The following is a 20,257-nucleotide window of genomic DNA, read 5'->3' as shown; positions in this document are numbered from 1 at the left end:
GATTCCGCAATTCGTTTATCTTTGCGTAAAGTTCTAAGCTGGGGTGAGAACCAGGAGTTCAGGTGGGCTCGAGGTTTGGATTTTCTCAGTTTAGAGGGTGCGATGGTGTCTAAGGCTTTAAGCATAGCCCGATTAAAGGCGTCAACCAAGGCCGTGGAGTCAGAGCATGAGAGAGCCTGGTCATTGAGAGCCGGAAGGAGGAGAGGGAGGAGTCTGTTGCAGGTGATGTCACGTTTATTGCGAGTGGCCGTAGCAGGTGCAATGCTAGGAGAGAGGCTGACAGATTTGGACTCGATATTGAATGTAATTAAGTTGTGGTCAGTCCATGAGCACTGTTGGTTGGAGGTGATGTTGATGGGACAATTATGGGCGGCTAGCCAATCAAGGGTTCTACCCTTGTCGTGGGTGGGTTGGTTTATGAACTGTGTGAATCCAGCATTCGTAAGGATATTGTCAATAGTCGTGGCAGCAGTGTCCTTGGGGTCAGAAAGATCTAGGTTGAAATCCCCCAATATCGTGACCTGGGAATTGGTTTTGGTGTTGTGAGTGATGATGTTGGAGATGTCCTCCGTGAAAGTGGATAGCGGGCCAGGTGGCCGGTAGAGTAGATGGAAGGTGATAGAGTGGTTCGGGGTAACAGCTAATTTAGCTGTCAGTGCTTCCAGAGTGGAAAAGTGGTGCGTGGCAGAGAGGTGGAGGTTTAGGGCATTTTTGTGGATGATGGCAATGCCACCGCCTTTGGACTGATTAGAATTACGATCATGTCTGATAATGTTATAGTCTGGAGGGATGGCGAGGGAGAGAAGAGGACCTGAGGCAGGATGGAGCCAGGTTTCGGTAATAGCGATAAAGTCAAGGTCGAGGTTGAGGATGAGGTCAGCTACTTCTAGGGCGTGAGCCGAGAGAGATCTGGCATTGATTAACGCACCTTTGAAGTTGCTTAAGTTGGGGGGATTGGAAAGGGATGGTGGAAGATTTGGCGTAGGTGTGGACGGTGTAGGGGTCTGAGGCAGTTTGTTACGATGCGCTGAGTGATGGGAAGCGTGGGTGAGTCGCGAGCCAAGTCTGGCATTTCTCAGGGTGATGGAGCAAGGTATGTTTGGTAAAGGTCTAGTAGCAAAGTGTTGGATCCAAAGGGCTGGGTTATTGAGGTAGGGGTTGGTGTGGTGAGCGTAGGATGGCATAGTTGTGGTGTGATGCAGGTGAAAGTGGAGGACGGGGGTGGTGGTGTGGTTAAGTACGGTCCAACCAGAGTGCAGTATAAGGAGGAGAAAGGTGGGCAGTAATCTAGTGAGTAGGACACTGAAAGTGTACATGGGTGAGTTTATAGCAATTAGACTATTGGTGAGCGGCATGTTGACCTAGTATAGTCTAGGAGCAAATGGTCTGATAGTGACCAAGAGGGCGACCATAAGGCACAGCACAATTACAGTGGTCCGTTAGCGACCATAAGGCACAACACAGTTGTAGTGGTCCGTTAGCGACCATAAGGCACAACACAATTGCAGTGGTCTGTTAGCGACCATAAGGCACAACACAATTACAGTGGTCCGTTAGCGACCATAAGGCACAACACAATTGCAGTGGTCCGTTAGCGACCATAAGGCACAGCACAATTGTAGTGGTCCGTTAGCGACCATAAGGCACAACACAATTGCAGTGGTCTGTTAGCGACCATAAGGCACAACACAATTGCAGTGGTCCGTTAGCGACCATAAGGCACAACACAATTGCAGTGGTCCGTTAGCGACCATAAGGCACAACACAATTGCAGTGGTCCGTTAGCGACCATAAGGCACAACACAGTGGTCCGTTGGCGACCATAAGGCACAACACAATTGCAGTGGTCCGTTAGCGACCGTAAGGCACAACATAATTACAGTGGTCCGTTAGCGACCATAAGGCACAACACAATTGCAGTGGTCCGTTAGCGACCATAAGGCACAACACAATTGCAGTGGTCCGTTAGCGACCATAAAGGCACAACACAATTGCAGTGGTCCAATAGCGACCATAAGGCACAACACAATTGCAGTGGTCCGTTAGCGACCATAAGGCACAACACAGTGGTCCATTAGCGACCATAAGGCACAACACAGTGGTCCATTAACGACCATACGGCATGGTACAATAGCCTTGCAGGTTAGTCAAGACATAAGCTTGGTGAAGGCCGAACACGGAGAGACCCCTATAGTGCTGTGGTAGTAAAGTCAGCTATAGTAAGACGGGTGAGGTCTGTAGTGACCAGATGGCGCGACACAAATCAGTGTATACTGATAGTGATCATAGGGTACAGCAAAAGACATAGGTGGATAGTTATTGACCCTGGGGCAGAATACACATCATAGGATACAGTGCACACGAGATATGAATAGGCCAGGATAGCATAAACCGGTGAGGCAGCTGTATGCAGCAAGGCAAGGCGGTAGTTAAGCAGATGACGTGGCGCGCATATCGTAATAGGCATAGGAGTTAGTACGGAATTAAGCACATGCCATGTTAGAGGTAGGTCAAAGGTAGAATCCTGGTAGGAGATGCTGCCATAGATATTGTTAGCTGTGCGAGTAGAGATTCTACAGCAGTGATGTACTCACGGGTGGTGACCGCCGATAGCGGGAAGAACACTATTCCTCCGCCTTTGCAAGGGACTTCGCTCTGCAAAGCGGCGAACAGGGGCAAACAGGGTCGAATGGCCTTAAGAGGCCTTCGGATGGCCGCTGGCTCTTCCGCCTGCCGGCGGATGTTTGTATTTAAGTAGAAATACAAATACACGTTGCCTAGCAACGTAGAGGCGTCTCAGCCTCGTTTCCGTGCCGCATTGCGCCCGACATTTTGAAAAGGTGGATGTCGGCGCGTGCGGCTTTAAAGCGAAGATGGGGGGCCAAGGGTGCCAGGGAGGCGATGGGGTGCCCAGGCAGGGCAAGATGGAGCATCAGCTGGTGTCTGCGGGCGGGGAGGGCCGGCTGCCGCTCGGATGCAGCGTGCTCCTCGCCGGGATCTCCTTGCCGGGTCCTCGTTCCTGGTGGGTGTGGGGGCTCCTGCCCTCTCCACAAGTGGGGATGAAGATGAGGGGCAAACAGGGTCGAATGGCCTTAAGAGGCCTTCGGATGGCCGCCGGCTCTTCCGCCTGCCGGCGGATGTTTGTATTTAAGTAGAAATACAAATACACGTTGCCTAGCAACGTAGAGGCGTCTCAGTCTCGTTTCCGTGCCGCATCGCGCCCGACATTTTGAAAAGGTGGATGTCGGCGCGTGCGGCTTTAAAGCGAAGATGGGGGGCCAAGGGTGCCAGGGAGGCGATGGGGTGCCCAGGCAGGGCAAGATGCAGCATCAGCTGGTGTCTGCGGGCGGGGAGGGCCGGCTGCCGCTCGGATGCAGCCTGCTCCTCGTCGGGATCTCCTTGCCGGGTCCTCGTTCCTGGTGGGTGTGGGGGCTCCTGCCCTCTCCACAAGTGGGGATGAAGATTGGGGGTGGGGTTGATATTCTTTACTTCCCCTTGATCAAATTTCAAAGCGAACGTTGTTCCTGCTTAGATATATAGCCTTGAGATATCGCATTTGGTATTCGGGCTCGATTTAACCGAATGTGAAGGTCTTCTGTGGAAAGCAGTTTTGTCCTTGCCCAACTGTGTGGCAGCCACATTATTACGCTATGAGTTAGGACTTTTTTGTCTACAGGGATGTATGAGATGGAATTACCTTTTACTGTATCGTAAATTCCTTGATTCATCATCTGATTCCCTATTTCAAGATTTACAATGTGTGGCACAAAAAGGGGCCAATGTGTGGTTCAATAAGTTTAAGATTAAGGGTGTATATCCCCTTACATCTTAGACGCCATCCCTGAAGCACTTGTAGAGAATCCTACACAAGTTAAAAGGATATTATGGCTTAGTGATTGGTGAGATATATGTGATTCTAATCAGCATTACACTTCGTATGCTAATAAAACCCAGGAGAATAAAAAGCTTGGGGTATTCTCTCCTTATTTGAAAACATTTCTGAATGCTATTTGGAGACATCACTTTATGAGGTTTAGATTACGCCTTCTTTTAAAATGGGAGATTTTAGGAATTTGTGGGAAATATGATCCAAAGGCACATACTTGTAGATAGTGTATGGTAACTGGTGAAATTGGGACCCACTTACCATTTTGGAGGAGCAGCTGCATGCCTCTGCAGGAAGTCCCGCCCCCATTTTGCCTATACTCTGGAAACTGAAATTGCTACATGCGCAACGCCAGTGATGATGCCTACACCACGAATAGGCTTTGAGACAAGGCATCCGTTGAGAAAACCCTACATGATGTATCCTCGTAGAGATGACAGTCGGAAGGAGACCCCCGAAGAAGTGTGAAAAAGAGAAAAAGAGAGGCTAGTGACGTCACAAGAAATGAGCATGACACACTGAGAAGAGTGGTTGAAGAAGAGAATGCATAGACCTTATAGAATCTGATGGCGACGTAAAGAATCGAGAAGACTTTCATGTGCAGAATGAAGATTGCACGTGTGAAGAGCACTGCAAACATGCAAGCTGTTTTATAACTATACAGATGCTGTAATGCAAGTAGACTAAGTAATCGTAAAGGCAAGCTGTACGTAGTGAATAGACTGCAGGCAGTGCCGCCAATATGTATATATATATAGAATCTGGATATTCGATGTCACAACCTTAGGAAGCTCAACCCGTGGAGAAAGGAGGATTGATAACTATGCATGTGTCACAGCAAAGAAATAAGCTAAAACTCGAAGGTAGACCAAGGAAGGATGTTTGGCCTGATATCAAAGGACAAAGCAGCCAACACTGGTTATCAGTCCTTGAAGAATAGTAAATGTGAGACGCTGAGGCATCCCTTGCTATTAGCGCCATGACTAGCACCATTACCGGTACCGTGTCCGCCCTTGTTCAATGGGGACTTACCGGTCTAGTCCGACCTTTGCGGGACCGGTAAGTCTCCTTTGAAAATGTCAATCCCCATTCCCATTTGAGCCCCCATAGGGCTCAATGGGAAGGGGGAAGGCGGCAATAACGGTACCGTAAATTACGGTACCGTTATTGACCCCGGTATCCCTTTGCGGGTCCCATCCTTAACGCCTGCGAAAACCAGGCGCTAAGGGAAGGACCCGCAAAGGGACCTCGGAATAGGTCGCAAAGGGATTACCGGCACCAGTGTCCTTACCGGTGCCCGTATCCCTTTGCGCCCGGGTCGTAATGACCCCCACTGTCTCCTGTCACGTGAGTCCAGGATGGAAATAGAAGTGGGCATGCAGACCTAAACCTCGATAAGAACATACTCACCCTCCCTTAAAGTCCCAGAGACAAGAAGCTACTGCAAGGCCAAGTTCAAAGACAATCTAAATGGCAGACAGCATGAGTGATGATAGATCGTGGGCTAATTGGGTGGGGAGGCACGGTCAAGTCCACCCAACAGCACCTGGGTACCAGCTTACGTGCTGCTAGTGAGTTGAATATTCCAGAAGGGTACAAGCGTGCCAACCAATTGAAGAGGGCCGTATAACGAAAGACCTTATAGTTTGAGAGCCAGTGATATGCTGTGTACTTATTAACTGTTGAAGATGCCTTGCACTAGGGGTGAGCATAAGTTGTCCACCTGACTACAGAGACCCAATCACAATACAATCCCTTATAGAAAATATACTTAGATATTCTCCTTGAACCAACCACAATCGCACTTAGGTTTTCTTAGTTTGCCACGTACTATGAAGTCACATATGACACATTTTTGTTGTAAAAGAGTTGTTTTTTATGAAATGCTTTGAGACTATGCTGTGAGACGTCCGTTGATGTCCGTTGTAACTCCCTGTTTTAGATAATTGAGAATAAAACAAAAACATGTTGCCAACTTCCTTAGTCGGTCTTATCATTTGGTGTAAGAGTTAATCTGCATCCCCTCCATCATATGATGTGTTACCTCGATTAAAAGGACCATAAGGGTTCACCATGATCTGAGAGTACTGTATTTTACAAGATTTGTTCACAATGAAATATGTGTATCCTCAGATGCTTTTGGTCACCTCTTCTCTCCGGGAGTCAAATTTCACTTTTATTAGCAGTGATCAGATATTTAGAAAGATTACATTTCATAAAGTTGTAACTGTTTTGGGAATATTAACAATTTTACTGTGTATATCCTATAACAATTTGTATAATAATTCTAGAATTCTACATGACGCTTTATTGATGATCCCGGTAATAATAGTTTTTTAGATACTATGCATATCATGAAATGTATATGATGGATATCTTATGGATGTTAGATTTTATTTGTTGTGTGTTCTCTGTAAGTCAAAATCCCAGTAAAAAAATAAGAGTAGACTAGAAGCCCCTAACAAGACTTTTCTAGGTTCTGATTCCCTGTCCCTTGTACCTTGGGACTTGGGGACGGTTTACAACGCCTTACAATACCTTATGAAGACATTCAAAGTAATCACTTTGCGTTTAGATAGTTTTCCCCATTTTCGCCTGTATTTTTACCTCAAGTTCATCTATTACCCAAAGTGTACACCCTATCTATATCTAATCTGCAATTTCTCTGTTTTTGACATAAAAGGGTGGGTTATTTGTGCTTTCAGTAAACTGTCTATATTCAAGTGAAGTATGTTTTTTATAGAACATTGTTTGGACATTTCTTTTGCTTACTCTTGTTGTTTAAGGCTTCTCCTGTCGACTCAATTGTATGAAAAGCATATCCTGCCCTCGGCCCATATTACCAAAGCAAAGGTGAAGGTGGTACACAAATCACTTTTTACCTGTGTTACCATTATGGCTGTGATATTGCTCTACCCAGTTCTAGAACAAGTTGGGCAAAGCCCTCACACCCTGTATACCAATGAATGTGTACCACTACAAACTTTCCGGAGCGTAGCCCTACAACTCCCAAGAAATCATTGATAAAGCATGTGGCCATGCTCAACTTGGAATGATGCTCTGCAGTTGCCCAGAGGGTATACATCTGCCATGAATGTATGTGTCCAGCAGAACACTCCACTCAACCATATTCATAGCGAAACAAATAGAATTGACGAGGTGTGATCCTGCCAAGAAGCATGGTGACTCTAAACGACAGGGAGATATTGTCGGTAGCGAGAGATGATCTTATTGTCACTTCTTGTGGGGTAGAGAACTGGGGGTGGGTTTGTGGTAGTCATATTTATTATTTTAGTTAAGTATTCAGGGGTGCCGGTCTTGTGAGATGTACTCAGACTTGTAACGACTACAATGAGAAAGGGGATAAGAAAGTACTGCACACTGTTTGACTGCATGAGTCAAGAAAAATGACTAATGATGAGGAAGGAGGTAACTCATACCCTACTTGTGCTACAAACGCAAGAGCTGATCTGGATTTTACTGAACAATGGTTCTTCTATATTAACCTCTTCTGAAACTAAACTAAATCCGGAGCCAGTATATACAAGCACTTCTGGGGGAAATGTGTTATCCATTCAAACCGCACTAAAAAGTATCACAAACGTACCTGCATTGTGCGCTGCCGAAAGCATCTGTTTTAAACGTGCATTTTCTTTCTTTAACTTCTGATTTTCTTTAATCAATTTTTCCAAAACTGCAAAGGGGTTATTTTTGTCACTCTTATCCTCATCATTTTCTTCATCTTCTGTATCTTCTACGGACTCAAAATCCCCCAGTGGGAATTGCAAGGTGTCCTCATCTATTGAGGAATGCAGCCTCGAGACACCGGCCTGCTCAGACTTCACCGGCACAGGTGGCCGGCTCATTGTCTTGTGAAGGTGTGCTGAGGCCATGGGCTCTGGGGAGTATCTGACGCCGCCATATTGGAAATGAACATCGTAAGTCTTTATTTTCTTGCAAGGTTGGCCCAAGTTGTCCTCTCCTGTACTGCTGACCTGTGTTGATGGCATCAAAGGGCTGAACTCTTTAACCACGTCGAGCAGCAAGTCTAGAACCTCATGCCCAGGCATGCCCGCCTTCTCAGCAACAAATCCTTGCAGTGCCCGTTTTCTTTCTTCACATGAATTAATGCCTATGAGAATAAAAGGAAGGCATGTTACTTGAAAAAGAATGTGATAAATGCATCTGCACTGGGTGGCCAACTTTACAAAATGGTTTAGCTGGTCACTTTAGACGTAATAGCGCATCAGAAGCTGCCTCCAGTCAGCGCTGTTCCATGCAGTGTCAAATTGCCCCCGAACCCCCATCAACTTTTTGGTAAAATTAGTGGGAGATGGCATTGTGACACATAAACAACACAACAAAATAACAAAACTTTCAGGAAAATGATCTTTTAGAGAGCTGTCCAGGCCGTGTACGGTCAAAGACGTGCAGACCTAATTTGCATATGCATTGAGACTTATTTACCAACAGCATGTCACGTAAAAGAGACACAATGGGATTTTCAGACATAAATCTTTGCAAGCAGACTTTACAAGCTTCAGTGGATTTGTCTTCCAATTATGGAAATTTAATTTGCTCCTCAAGGTCCTGCTCACCTTGTCCTGTTCCAAAGACCTGGCTTTGAACCATAATGGTGACATTAAAAGGCAAGAATAGAAGCAGCGTCCAGCTGAACGTCACGCATCCGTACTTTGCAATTTCGAGAAACAAATATGTTAGGATTTATTAGACTCCTTTATGTCTGCACCAGCCGCTGCGAGCGTGGGATCCCATAAGAAGTATACGTTTCTAGACAACAGGCAAAGCACCTTCAAGACTCTTGCAGCATTTTAACGGATCTACATTAAATGAAAAACGTACAGTTTCCAATAAGGGTCTCCCAGTCATGTACAAGTGGGTTAAGTCAGACTTTTCTATGGCTCATTTGAGGTTACAAGTGCCCACCGCATGCAGTGCCTGCTGCCTATTGGGAGCTTTGTAAGAGTAGGTCTGGCATCGTATCCCTAGCCCCAGCTCTGGGTGCAACTAGAAGAGGAGAGGTGTGATAGGTTAAAGCCATGCCGATGCCACTGCTATGCACGCACAGGGAAAGATCCAAATAAGCATTTGATGAGCAGGAGCTAAAGGTAGCTCCTTGTGTATCAGGCATCACCTAGTAAGCAGGAGCTATACCTGAGGAAGGAGGAGTAAGTACATAGTCTGCCACAAATCCAATTCAATGTGAAATGAAAGATATAACTTTTGCTTATATGACCATTATCCAATTAACTGTCTGGTAGTTATGTTCTAACGTTGCTTTATGCACATAGCTAATGTTACATAGGGATGTTTAAATCGACCCAGGTAGCTTTGGGAGTCAAAGGAAGCTGCTCGTGTGACGCTAACCAGGCACATATAGGATACAAGCAGGAGCCAAGTAGCTCCCAACAATTTTGATCCCTGCTTTCACAATAACATCACACATCCAGTGTCAATCTATTGAGTAATGTCACTAATTGCTCATTTAAGGGGACTATGCTTTGTGTTTGCACCAACAAAGCCAAGCATAGAACCTGTACCTTTGTAGAACATATTGTCATCAAACACACCAGTGTAAAAGGAGAGATGATGAATCAACTTGACGGACAGGTGTGAATGAAAAGAGATGAAGGGCATAGGTGAGTTCAGCACGTCAACAAGGGAGGGTTCTGATGACGCCAGAACACTCTGCAGTGGTGTGGGAGCAGAACCACTTGAAAAGTAGGGTGTATCACTGTGCAGGAGGAGTCAGGTGAGGGGCAGCAATCAATCTGGATTCCGCCTGGACCACTCAACAGAAACGGCTCTCTTCTCTGTTTCGAATTCTATTTTTCATGGACAACATCTAAAACTTTCTTCTATTCTAATTCTGCTAAAGTCCAGTGCCACTTTCGATACTGTAGATCATTCCATGTTGCTTTCCCCCGTGTCATCACTTGGCATTTCATAAATGGCTCCTCAATCGTCCTCTTATCTGTCTTATCATTCCTTTGTGGTGTCCTGGAAATAATTGTCATCTCGTTCTTTTCCTATTTCTTTCAGTGTTCCTCAAGGCTCAATTCTTGATCCCCATCTTTTCACTGCTTACAGTTCACCCCTGGAGCTTTGATTTCTTGGCACTGTTTTCAGGCATACTTTTACACCAATGACACTCCAATCTTCCTTTCTTCCCCTGCTTTCAATGACTATATCCATCAACGTCTTTCTGCTGGTGAAAACCTGGATGTCCAAGCGATTTCTACGCCTAAACCCTAAGAAGACAGATTTTATTTTTCCAAGCTTCCTCCTCTGTTTACTCACCATCCTTTATTTGTTTTCCTCCTCTTAATCTTCCGATAGTCCCTCAGGCTCGTAATTTGGGTTTCATCTTTGACTCTGCCTTCTCTCTTCAAAAACAAATTTCCGCAATAACTCAATTCTGTCAGTTCTACCTCTTAAACATTAAAAGAATTTGTCATCTCTTAACTTTTTCTTCCACTAAATTATCATTACAAACCTGTGTTCTGCCTTGTTTTAACTATTGTTGTTCCTTATATACTGGCCTTCCAGCCTATGTACTTCTTCCATTATATTCTATTCTTCATTCAGTAGGCAGATTACACTCTTCTAAAATAACCCCCCTTTTTGATTCAACTTCACGGACTTCCTATTCGGTCTAGATAGTAGTTTCATTTTCTTTGTTTTCTTTGTTTAGTGTTTAAATTTGTTCATGTATTGGCACCAGACTATTTGGTCTCTTGAGTCTCCTTATATCATCTCCTACAGTTCTTTGTTCTTCTTCTCAATTCCTTCTTTCGGTTCCTCAGTCCCCTTGAGGCTTTTCTTGCTTCCGTTCTTTTCAATCACTTGCTCCTAATCTATGGAATGCTCTTCCTCTGGACATGCGTGCTTGTTCTAACCTTGCTCTATTTAAGAAACCTCTTAAAACTCATCTTCAATAGTCTGCTTTTCCTCATCACGCTTTTCCTATGTCTTTTTGATAACGCCATGAGTTCTATTACATTTCATGCTCAAACTGTCATACTTCATTATTTCTTATAATCTGTAATGTTTGTACAGCGATTTGTATAAAGGCGCTATATAAATAACAAATAAAATAAAAATACATAATAAATCAGTAAGGGAGGTACCAAGCAAGGGGAGTGGAAGGAGTAAGTGGAAACCTACATGTTCTTCTGGTGTGCAGCAGTCATCAAATTAGAGAGCATAAAGGGGAGGAAGGATAGCTCAGAAGCAATGCGTTTGTCTTGGAAGCAGCGCGACACAGGTTCGAAATCCGATCCCGTACTTAGAAACCACTCGCTGGTATTAGGCGTGTTATAAATGAACAATAAAATAAATAAAATAAAGGGAGAGAGGGTACAGAAAAGAGGGTAGAATGGTGGTGGCTTCATGGAAAAACGACCTAAGAACGGATTCACTAAAGACAACAACATGTTTTGAGATTTCACAAAAGATTATGCAGTGACAGAAATTAGATCCCTGGGAGGACAGTTAGGAAATAAGGTAGACAGGGGGATGGGAGGTAGTCTCTCCACCTGAAAGCAGCAGTGCCTGTGAAGCACTTTGCAGTCAGTAGTGGTGATACCTCTGGCTCAATTGAGTGGGTCTATAAAACAACGTGGAGGAACGCATACAGCAGAGTCAGGGGGTCACTGTGGGTTTGGTTGTAGCAGTGGCAAAGACATCAGGTCAGCACATAGGGACGGGTATTTGGTTGGTTGGGAGCATGTGAAGTATATTTCTTAAAGTGACCTGCCCAATCAGATCACACATAAGTAAGAACATCTCAGGAGGTTTTCTGAGGCATCCAATGATGCCTCCATCACCATCAAAGAGCTTGAAGCTGCACTGAAAGGCATGCAAGCAAAAAACAAAGACTTGGAAGAACGCTGGGTGAAATGATGTGAGGATCTTGGGCATGCAGTAGATGAAGAAAACTGACATTTAAAAAATGTGTTGTGACAAATGGCCCTTTTCAAATAACATCTGATGTAAGGAGACTTATGTGATATTTCACATAGTCTTATGGTTATAACTCCCTTGGCTTGTCTTGAAACCAGATTGTCTCATACACTTCTCTCAGCTTCCCCTGGACATTGAGCTCTGTGTTGGGAGCCTTAGAGCTACAACTTTCCTTGGGAAAAACAGTTATTTGATCAATCATCCCACACTGCATTCTAGGCTTTTTTGACTATTCCGTAGATCTTAAATTCATAGGGCACTATCAGAATCCAAGTTCCCACCAGATAGTGTTCTTTCTCAGCGATGCATCACACAGTCATCCAGGCTCTCTCTTTAGTCCGTTAGGTCAGTGCTCTACGTGTTGTATTCTCTGTTATCCTTAAAGTCTTGATATCTCTCACTGGTTGTGGAATGTCAGAACCAAATCTCTCATCAGATAAAGCATTTAGGGAGTCCCTTGCCTATATGCTGCAATATCAGGATTACAGCTCCCATCAGTTAGTGCCCTCAGCCGATCAGTGCACTACTTCTCTTGGTTTATAGGTTGGGGAGTTCCAGGACTACACCTCTGTTATTATCATAACATAAATACTGGAACACTTTATAAGAGGACATGTTAAAGGTCCAAAATCTGGTCACTCAGTATCAAGAAATTATACTGATGAGAAATAACACATTAAAGTGTAATTCAGAGTAGTTCAAAATTCATATAAGAGTAACACTAACTCACCATAGCACAAATAGGGCATGGCACTCTATAAGATTACTTTTTAAAGGTCCGAACTGTAGTGTACAAAATCACCAAAGACCTCGAGTGAGAAAAGACAGCCTTAAAAGTGTCAACGTAGCCTTACTACAGAACGGGAGCGCCCCAAACTCCTCCCATTTTAGTTTGCAAATTGCTGTTTATGGGCGAGGCAGCTGCTTCCTGGCTCCAAGACATTCCCCCGTCAGGAAAGTTCACATCTTGTCTATATGATAACCCCTGGCAGCCTTCCTTATCCCTGGAAAGACAGCCCCTAAAATGCCCCTGGGCGGGAGTTAATGCACCTTAACTCGGACACGGTTTGTGTGCTTTACTTGCGACTACTATGGTGGTGAGATGGCGCAGAATAAAAAAATCCTAATAATAATAATACTTTATTTACTTTCAGTGTGCTTATCTTCACTTTCCTGCACCCGTTGGAACCACTTTGGTTCAAGGGATGGTGTATCCAGCTTCATGGGGTGCCATTCCACCTTTGATTTTGGAAGCTCTTCGTCTCTCTGACCAACGCAAGGTTTCAGCACCTTCCTTAAACCAAATATTTGATGCTGCTTCAACATCAAGTGTGCTGTGGCAGAGGGATTTGACACATGTGGGAGATACAGGAGTAAACATCTCAGCAAAACTATAAAGGATTCTGGGCCTTATCAGATTGCCCAATGAACAACAGACAACACTGTTCGTTGCAAGACCAACATTGCCCTGCCAGGCAAACATCACAGCAGGCTTACCAAGCTTGCCAGCCAACATAATAAGCAGGGTTAAATAAGCATCTGTGTTTTTCAAATTTCAGGAAGCTCGTTTACTGAACCAAACGTTCATGCCTTGCATAACTCTTAACACTTCACTTATGGAAATGAGTGGAGTCTCCAGGCTAACCCTCCTCGAAGATGACAATTTCCAGATCATAGTTGCACATGGTGTAAAAATGTGTAGATGTATCCATTAAGGATATGAAGTGAGGGAAGGGAGAAAGAGAGAGGGAAATAAAGATGGGAGAGAGACTGCGAGAGGGAGACAGGGAGGGAGAGGGAGAGAGAGTTAGAGAGAGACAGACATGCACAGTCCAGTCAGCACGCAACTTCATTTCGTTGGCTCGTATCAATACTACAATCCCCATCAAGCAGTGCACTTGTTTGGTCAGTACACAACTGCAATTGGCTTACATATTAGGGAGTATCAGGACTACAACTTTGATCACGCAGTGTGTTAAACTGGTCAGTGCACCACTTTAGCTTGCTGAGCTTTTGGAAAGTATAGTATAAGGCATAAATTAGTTTAAAAAAATTGATTAGCAGAGTTTGATCATTAAATTATTTTTTATTAGCAAACTGGCTCATTTGATTAGCAATTCTGTACTAATATTGTTAATGTCCCAGAAGTTATTTGTACCCAAGACATGAAGGTTCTATCTCATATCATCGGCCGTTTTTTCAACTGGTGTTTTTCTGAGAAAATGTTTGATTTGGGGGTCAACCCATCTATTTTTTACTGTTCCCAACCCTTTATATACCCTCCCCCTGACCCCTGCCAAGGGAAATTTGATTTCTTTTCGGCAAAAATGATTTGGAAAAACTGTTGATGACTGGACGTTGTACCAACATAAAATTAGCAACAATACATCAGTTTTGCAACGTCGTACCGACATGAAATGAGCAACAATACAGCAGTTTTGCGTACCGCTGAAATAAGACATTAGTGAGAGGAGTCAGTCATTGCAAATTGTTTAAACTTCCACTAGACCTGCCACTAGGTGGGATAACTTAGTTTACCTATTCAACCTAAGAGAAATGCACTCGATCCACAGCAATAGAGGACAACAAATTAAAAATATGATTTCTTTAAAATGGTGCATGTCCCTACAAACCAACTTGTCATGCATGGTGAAACGTTTATTTGACATTTTTCCGCTAAGTAAGTGCTAAATAAAACTTTCAAACATCTCTTGCAATTGCTACTCGCCCTTTATAAAATGTACTTGACTATGAAAGTGGGTGAAAAGACTTTGCAAGCCATAGATGAGTGTCTGTAAAATGTAAAAGGTTAGTTGCATGAATGGACACAAATAAATAGATATGATAAAAAAGGCTCTATAAACAGTTTGACCAGCTATCTCCTGCAGGTGGTAATTTATAACACAATCATAAAGCAAAGCGTACGCTGGAGGCCAACTACAGTGTTTAGTATTGCACTAGATCTGTAGATGCACAGACTGGATGCAACTATTGATCACTACTTTGCGTAAGAATCTTCTTCGCTTTGTGTATTCATTGTGTAAGAGGTAAGAAAGAGACTAAGTAGAGTGGATTGCGTAGCAGGCAGAACACTGGACAAACTAGGAGGAATATTGTAGTTTGTGGTCATCTCACTTTCAGGGCACCTGGTATAAAGCAACAGAGCGACAATATAGAATTTCAAGGACTAAGGGTTTGCTCATGGGTTGAGCACAAGTTGTAAGATGTATGCAACTTGCAGGTTACAGAACTAGGTTTGCCATCAAAAGAATTTGATCATGTGCATTTTCAAAAGTGTTCACATGTCTGTCAATATGATGCATCTTTCCCAACAAAATGAAATACAGTCGATCCTATGAAATTTAGATATACTAACCTAAACCTTACTGTAATGCATGGAGATGAAGCAGTGTGTTACGGTATCAATACTGTAATTATGCATTCTGTAACAGCTTACATTTAAGGAATGGAATTGCATGACTCTTTTAATATAAATATAAAGTTGGCACATACTGGTCTTTGCCAGACAGGATATAGAAAGTTTAATAAGAGTATCATCCTGATTACTTCTGGTATACAATTATTTCAAAAATAAATTCTTGCCTAGCACTCCCACACATGCCTTTGGCACTTAGTGGAGGAGATGATTAATGCTGCACTTTCTCTCCATTAGCACTTGAAGTGAACAGAGAAAAGAGGGTGAAGAAAGCACCATGGTCAAGAGAGGAATGCAGGGCGAGCTGTGTGTTCATTGAAGAGGGCAACTTAAATAGCTAACTTTGCTACACAAGTGTCCATTTGATTAGCAAACCCTCAGAATTGCATAGCAAATTGCTATGCGACACTGCTTATTTTATGCCTTGTAGTATTAGTGCTACAACACCCAACAAGCAGTACACATGTTTTGTCAGTGTACTCAGGTTACAAATACCATTAAGGAGAGCTATTGTCTGGTCAACGCACCACTTCACTTGGCTTACACATTGTGAAGCATCAACTACAACTCCTCTCAATCATTACTCTAAGCCCTAAAGATAAGGGATATATCAGACACTGTTACTCCCAATAAAATATAAAATACTCCCCAAAAAGAAAAAATAGGCAGCACAAATATTGCCAACAAAAATAGGAAATAGGCACATAGGAGCTTGTCTCCCGGTTTTCATCCACACAGCTCAGTAGATATGTTTGGACCAGAAGTACACATAGTGCCAGAGGAGGAAACTACTATTATTACAGCATAATCCAAGTGGTAACATTTTACCTTTTAGTGTATATACAAAATTAGGAGCAACAGAGTGTTTATTATGGAAATATAACTGCTTTACAGTTAAAACATATTTTACTTGCTTATTAAATACTCCCATTGGGAATGGCACTGACATTTTCACTCCCTAAAAAAATCATTTCATTCCCAACGTTCAAAATTAGGCAGTAAAATACTCCCACTGCAAAATGTTATCTGGAGCACGAGTCTGATCAATGCACCACTTCATGTAGCTTACTCTTGGGGAGTAGTAGGACTACAACACACATCAAGCAGTACACTTGACTTGCAATTGAACCACTTCTCTTGCCTTAGCTTGTTGGGGAGTATTGGTACTGCAACTCCCATCAAACAGTTCACTTGCTTATTACATGTACCAGCCATAAAAACGCACATTCCCCATAAATTCTCCACATGCACACAGAATATTATTTCGTACGAGATTAATAATTACGAAAAGCATAAGTGGAGTGAAAAAACCTTGATAAAGGAATGGTATGTTTAAGTTGCACTAATAAAAATCTATGCAATTCATTGAAAATAAGTTTGTTAAAGGGACATTATGGTTGCAAGGTAAAATTCAAAAACTAAAGACATACACCAGTTATGGTAAGTTATGCAACCATAACTTGGGCCAACACCATACACTGCCAGTCTTGAGTTTCACAATTCACTGAATTTCAAGGGTTTTGTTGCATTAAGTTTACTCACCTTAAAAGCACTTCAGCTAAAGTGTTTTCCTTGAATTTCAAGCGTTTTGTTATACTATTGTTACTTTGGGGCGAAGGCCATGGCCAGTGGCCACAGCCTCCTGCCGTGGCCAGTGTATATTTTTCAGCACCACTGGCCGAACTGTATACTGTAACAGTTCCTTCTTCGTTTGTTGAAAAGATTGCTTTTCCAAGTGCCACAAAGAAAACAGCACCAATGGTAATCCTGGATAACCTCCTTCCAGGATAGAATGGATAAAGTTCAAAACAACTTCTACTTCAACTACAATTCTTTTGTGACTTATGCAGCATCTTTAATATAGCTTTGCAGGATGCTTCTTCTAAGGGGATTGCTTTCTCCTTGGCAATTCCCTTCTGCGAATGATACTGTGAAAGCATGCTTCTTTGCCTCACAGTCTACGACTACTGAGTTCTGTCAAAATTATAGACACCCACAGTTCTACTGCTTCTGCTGCGACATGATACTTTGAACGTTTATCAGACAACTTAGACAAGACTCTTCAACTTCTTCCGGTAGGCAATGCACTTCTCTTTCCTATGCCATGAGAAAGGGAAGCCTCTTTGCCTCTTTGGTCTGTCTTACAGCTACGAGACAATCTGGTTTCAGGGTAATAATCTGTCTCAGCTTCTAGACTGCTCTCTCGCTCAGATTCAACAGTCTCAGCTTCACAGATCAGTTATTTTAACAAGCACCCTGCTCCCTTCCCCAGCTTTATGTACACCATCTTGTTTTCAGTAGTTACCCCAAAGCAGTATTGCCACTCTTCCAGCCTTGGATAACCTTGTCACCTTTGTATCAGAGGACAGCATTAACAACTTTTAAACAACTGTGTTTAGATCTTAATTGGGCTAGTTTCAGCTTAGAAAGGATCTGTCTACTAGCTTGGGTATTGCTTGTTCTTTTCGTGGCTTCAACAACTTCTACAATTACTAAATGGTTGTTACAAGAGTCAAATTGCACTTTAGAATTTTTTGTAGGCACAAGCGATCTCCCCTTCATGACAAACTTCCACTTAAAGGCTTGCGTTCGCTTTTGTGCAAAGTTCTGCTTCCACGGGTATCGGGAAACACAGTTTCTTACAAGCAAAATTTCTTTGATGTTAAACAGTATTGCAACACTTCAGGAAAACCAACTACTACTTATTGAATGATTACCGGCAACGTTTGCCTCTTAATAGAAGACATGCGACCCCTTCCGTGTTCATTTAAAGGTAACAATGGGAAAAGAAAGGTTTTCCTTTTTACGCCAGCACCTTTACTTGTACGAATAAGCATGTGATACAATTCCCTTTGTTCTGATGAATTCCCCACAACTTCAAACAGTTTTACTTCCTTCTACACACACGCAAGTGTTAATTCAATTGGCTAAACCGGCAAGGAGTTTCTTCACTCTCCGGCTCCAAAGTCACAACGGTTGTGAGCTACTTCCACTTGCCGATTTTCATTCTTCTGCTACTACTGATACAAGCACTCTTGGGACCCACACCCCTCTGCAGTACGGGTGTCTCGTATCCGGCCTCAACAACAGAGATTCTTCTTTTCTCCAGCTAACCTCAGCTTGCCTCTGAACACGGGTCTCAGGTAGGATGCACGGATTCAGCTCTGCTTTCACAGCAATTAGGCGCAGCTGGAAAGACTGCTAGTTTCTCCCAGTCTCTTCCAATGCAGCCCTAGCCAAACAGGGTTTGTGAGCACAGGACCAACTCAGAGTCTGCAGGTGAAATCTGCTCTTCTCTCGTCCCGGCGTCCCTTCTGCTAATGCTGCCGACCTTCAAGCTCCGGCTCAAGCTTCGTTCTACTGCTCTTTCCTGCTACAGCTTTTTATGCCTCTCAGTTGGGGCAATTGGCTTCAGGTGCAGGACCTTAGTGTTAACTGCCTGACCCTGCCAAAGACTGTTAGGCCTGCCTGCCTGTCCTTTACCTCTACATACCTCTTCAGCCCTCTTCTTTGTCACAGTCCCTGAGGGATTCTGGAACATGAAGTCCATTTTAGGGAAGTTCGATTTTCCTGCTTCTTTATTATTTTTAACAAGAATTTTACTTCCCTTGATGTTGTCAAAGGACCGATTGTAGGGTATGACTTTTTTAGAGACAGATTGGACAGGAAAGGCCACATGTCCATCATTCCTTTTGGTATACTTTTTGCATTAGGGAGGACATATGATGTTAGGGGTAAAAAAAGACCTGTTCTTTGGAAACAACACCTAGTTGGATTACACCCTTGGTGCTCAAACTTCCATCCTTAGTCGGAGGTTGAGATGTATCAAAATGACAATAAATCAATTCCTCCTTCCACCCAGTGGTAAGAGTATCCCTCTCCAAGGAGAAATACTGTGTCTCATCCTGCAAAGTCTCCCCACCACGCTGGACTTTGTCTACACGCAGGTGATCCTCCCACAGTACACCAGCCCCAGAATTGGGATCAGGAAGCGTCTGCCCTCTCCTGGCTACTTGGGAGGAGACTTTAGGCAGGGATTTAGCGGGGGATCCACAGGATCCTCCACAGCCCCAAAGACAATTATAGGTGCAACATGGTCGGTGGCCATGGCCAAAGGATGTGGCCACTAGCCCTTGCCAAAGGCCAGGGCATTTAGGCCCCAAAGAAGCATATTGGTGTAAAAATAGGCATATTGGCCCTATTCAGAGTCCACAGTGAGAGAGTGGTGGGATCTGGATGTTTTTACTATCATGGTGGTTCAAAGAAAGTATCCAGAGAGCTGGAGCTTGGCAGTCATCTGTCCAGTTCATAAGAAGGAAGACAAAGTTAGCTCAAGCAGCTATAGACCAATATCGTTATTGGATAATTCCTTCAAAATCTTTGGGGGGAAAGTGCTGGAGCTGCTCCAGAAATGACAAGAACATCTTAGTACTATCAGAATTTGGTTTTAGAGCTGGCTTGCACACTTCAGACCAGGCCGTGAATCTTTATTTGATCACTTCTAGGTCCCTAGTCCTCAAGGAAGAAAATCTTCATGTGTCCTCCTTTTATGGACCTGGCCACGGCTTTTGATTCTGTGGACCGTAGGAAATTGTGGGCCACTCAGAGCGAGATGGGGGTTACCATTGAACTACTGCACATATTTGTGGTGGCTCCTGAGATCATTAAAGCAGTGGTTCACTACAGCAGGGAGGGGCCCAATGCCTACACAAAGGGCAGAACAGCAAGGCAGTGTCTTTGCCCCTCACTTTATTCTTTTTACCAAGACCCTCTAATGGAGAACTCTGCAGTGTTTCTGCAGATTACATTTGGCAGAATTAAAGATGCATACTCTCTCATACACCGTCTCCAACCCCTCCAAACACTAGCAGATAACTACATCAGTAATTTGAAGCACTTGGGTTTGAATATTCATGCAGCTAAATCATCCACCCTCCTTTTCTGGATAG

The 20,257-nt window shown here is 43.6% G+C and overlaps 1 protein-coding gene across 1 annotated transcript in view; it reads right to left on the bottom strand.

Annotated features, from left to right (window-relative positions):
* LOC138497543 (uncharacterized) overlaps positions 1 to 20,257 on the bottom strand; it is a 522,626-nt gene that overhangs the window by 213,359 nt on the left and 289,010 nt on the right. The window contains exon 2 of the mRNA XM_069621077.1: positions 7,494 to 8,018. Within this exon, the coding sequence (XP_069477178.1) occupies positions 7,494 to 8,018 (525 nt within the window). The remainder of the gene's footprint in view (positions 1 to 7,493; positions 8,019 to 20,257) is intronic.

This window comes from Ambystoma mexicanum, chromosome 5q (genome assembly GCF_040938575.1).
Source record: "Ambystoma mexicanum isolate Mex_15411 chromosome 5q, UKY_AmexF1_1, whole genome shotgun sequence".
Classification (NCBI taxonomy): Eukaryota; Metazoa; Chordata; class Amphibia; order Caudata; family Ambystomatidae; genus Ambystoma; species Ambystoma mexicanum.
This window is presented reverse-complemented; position numbering and strand designations above follow the sequence as displayed.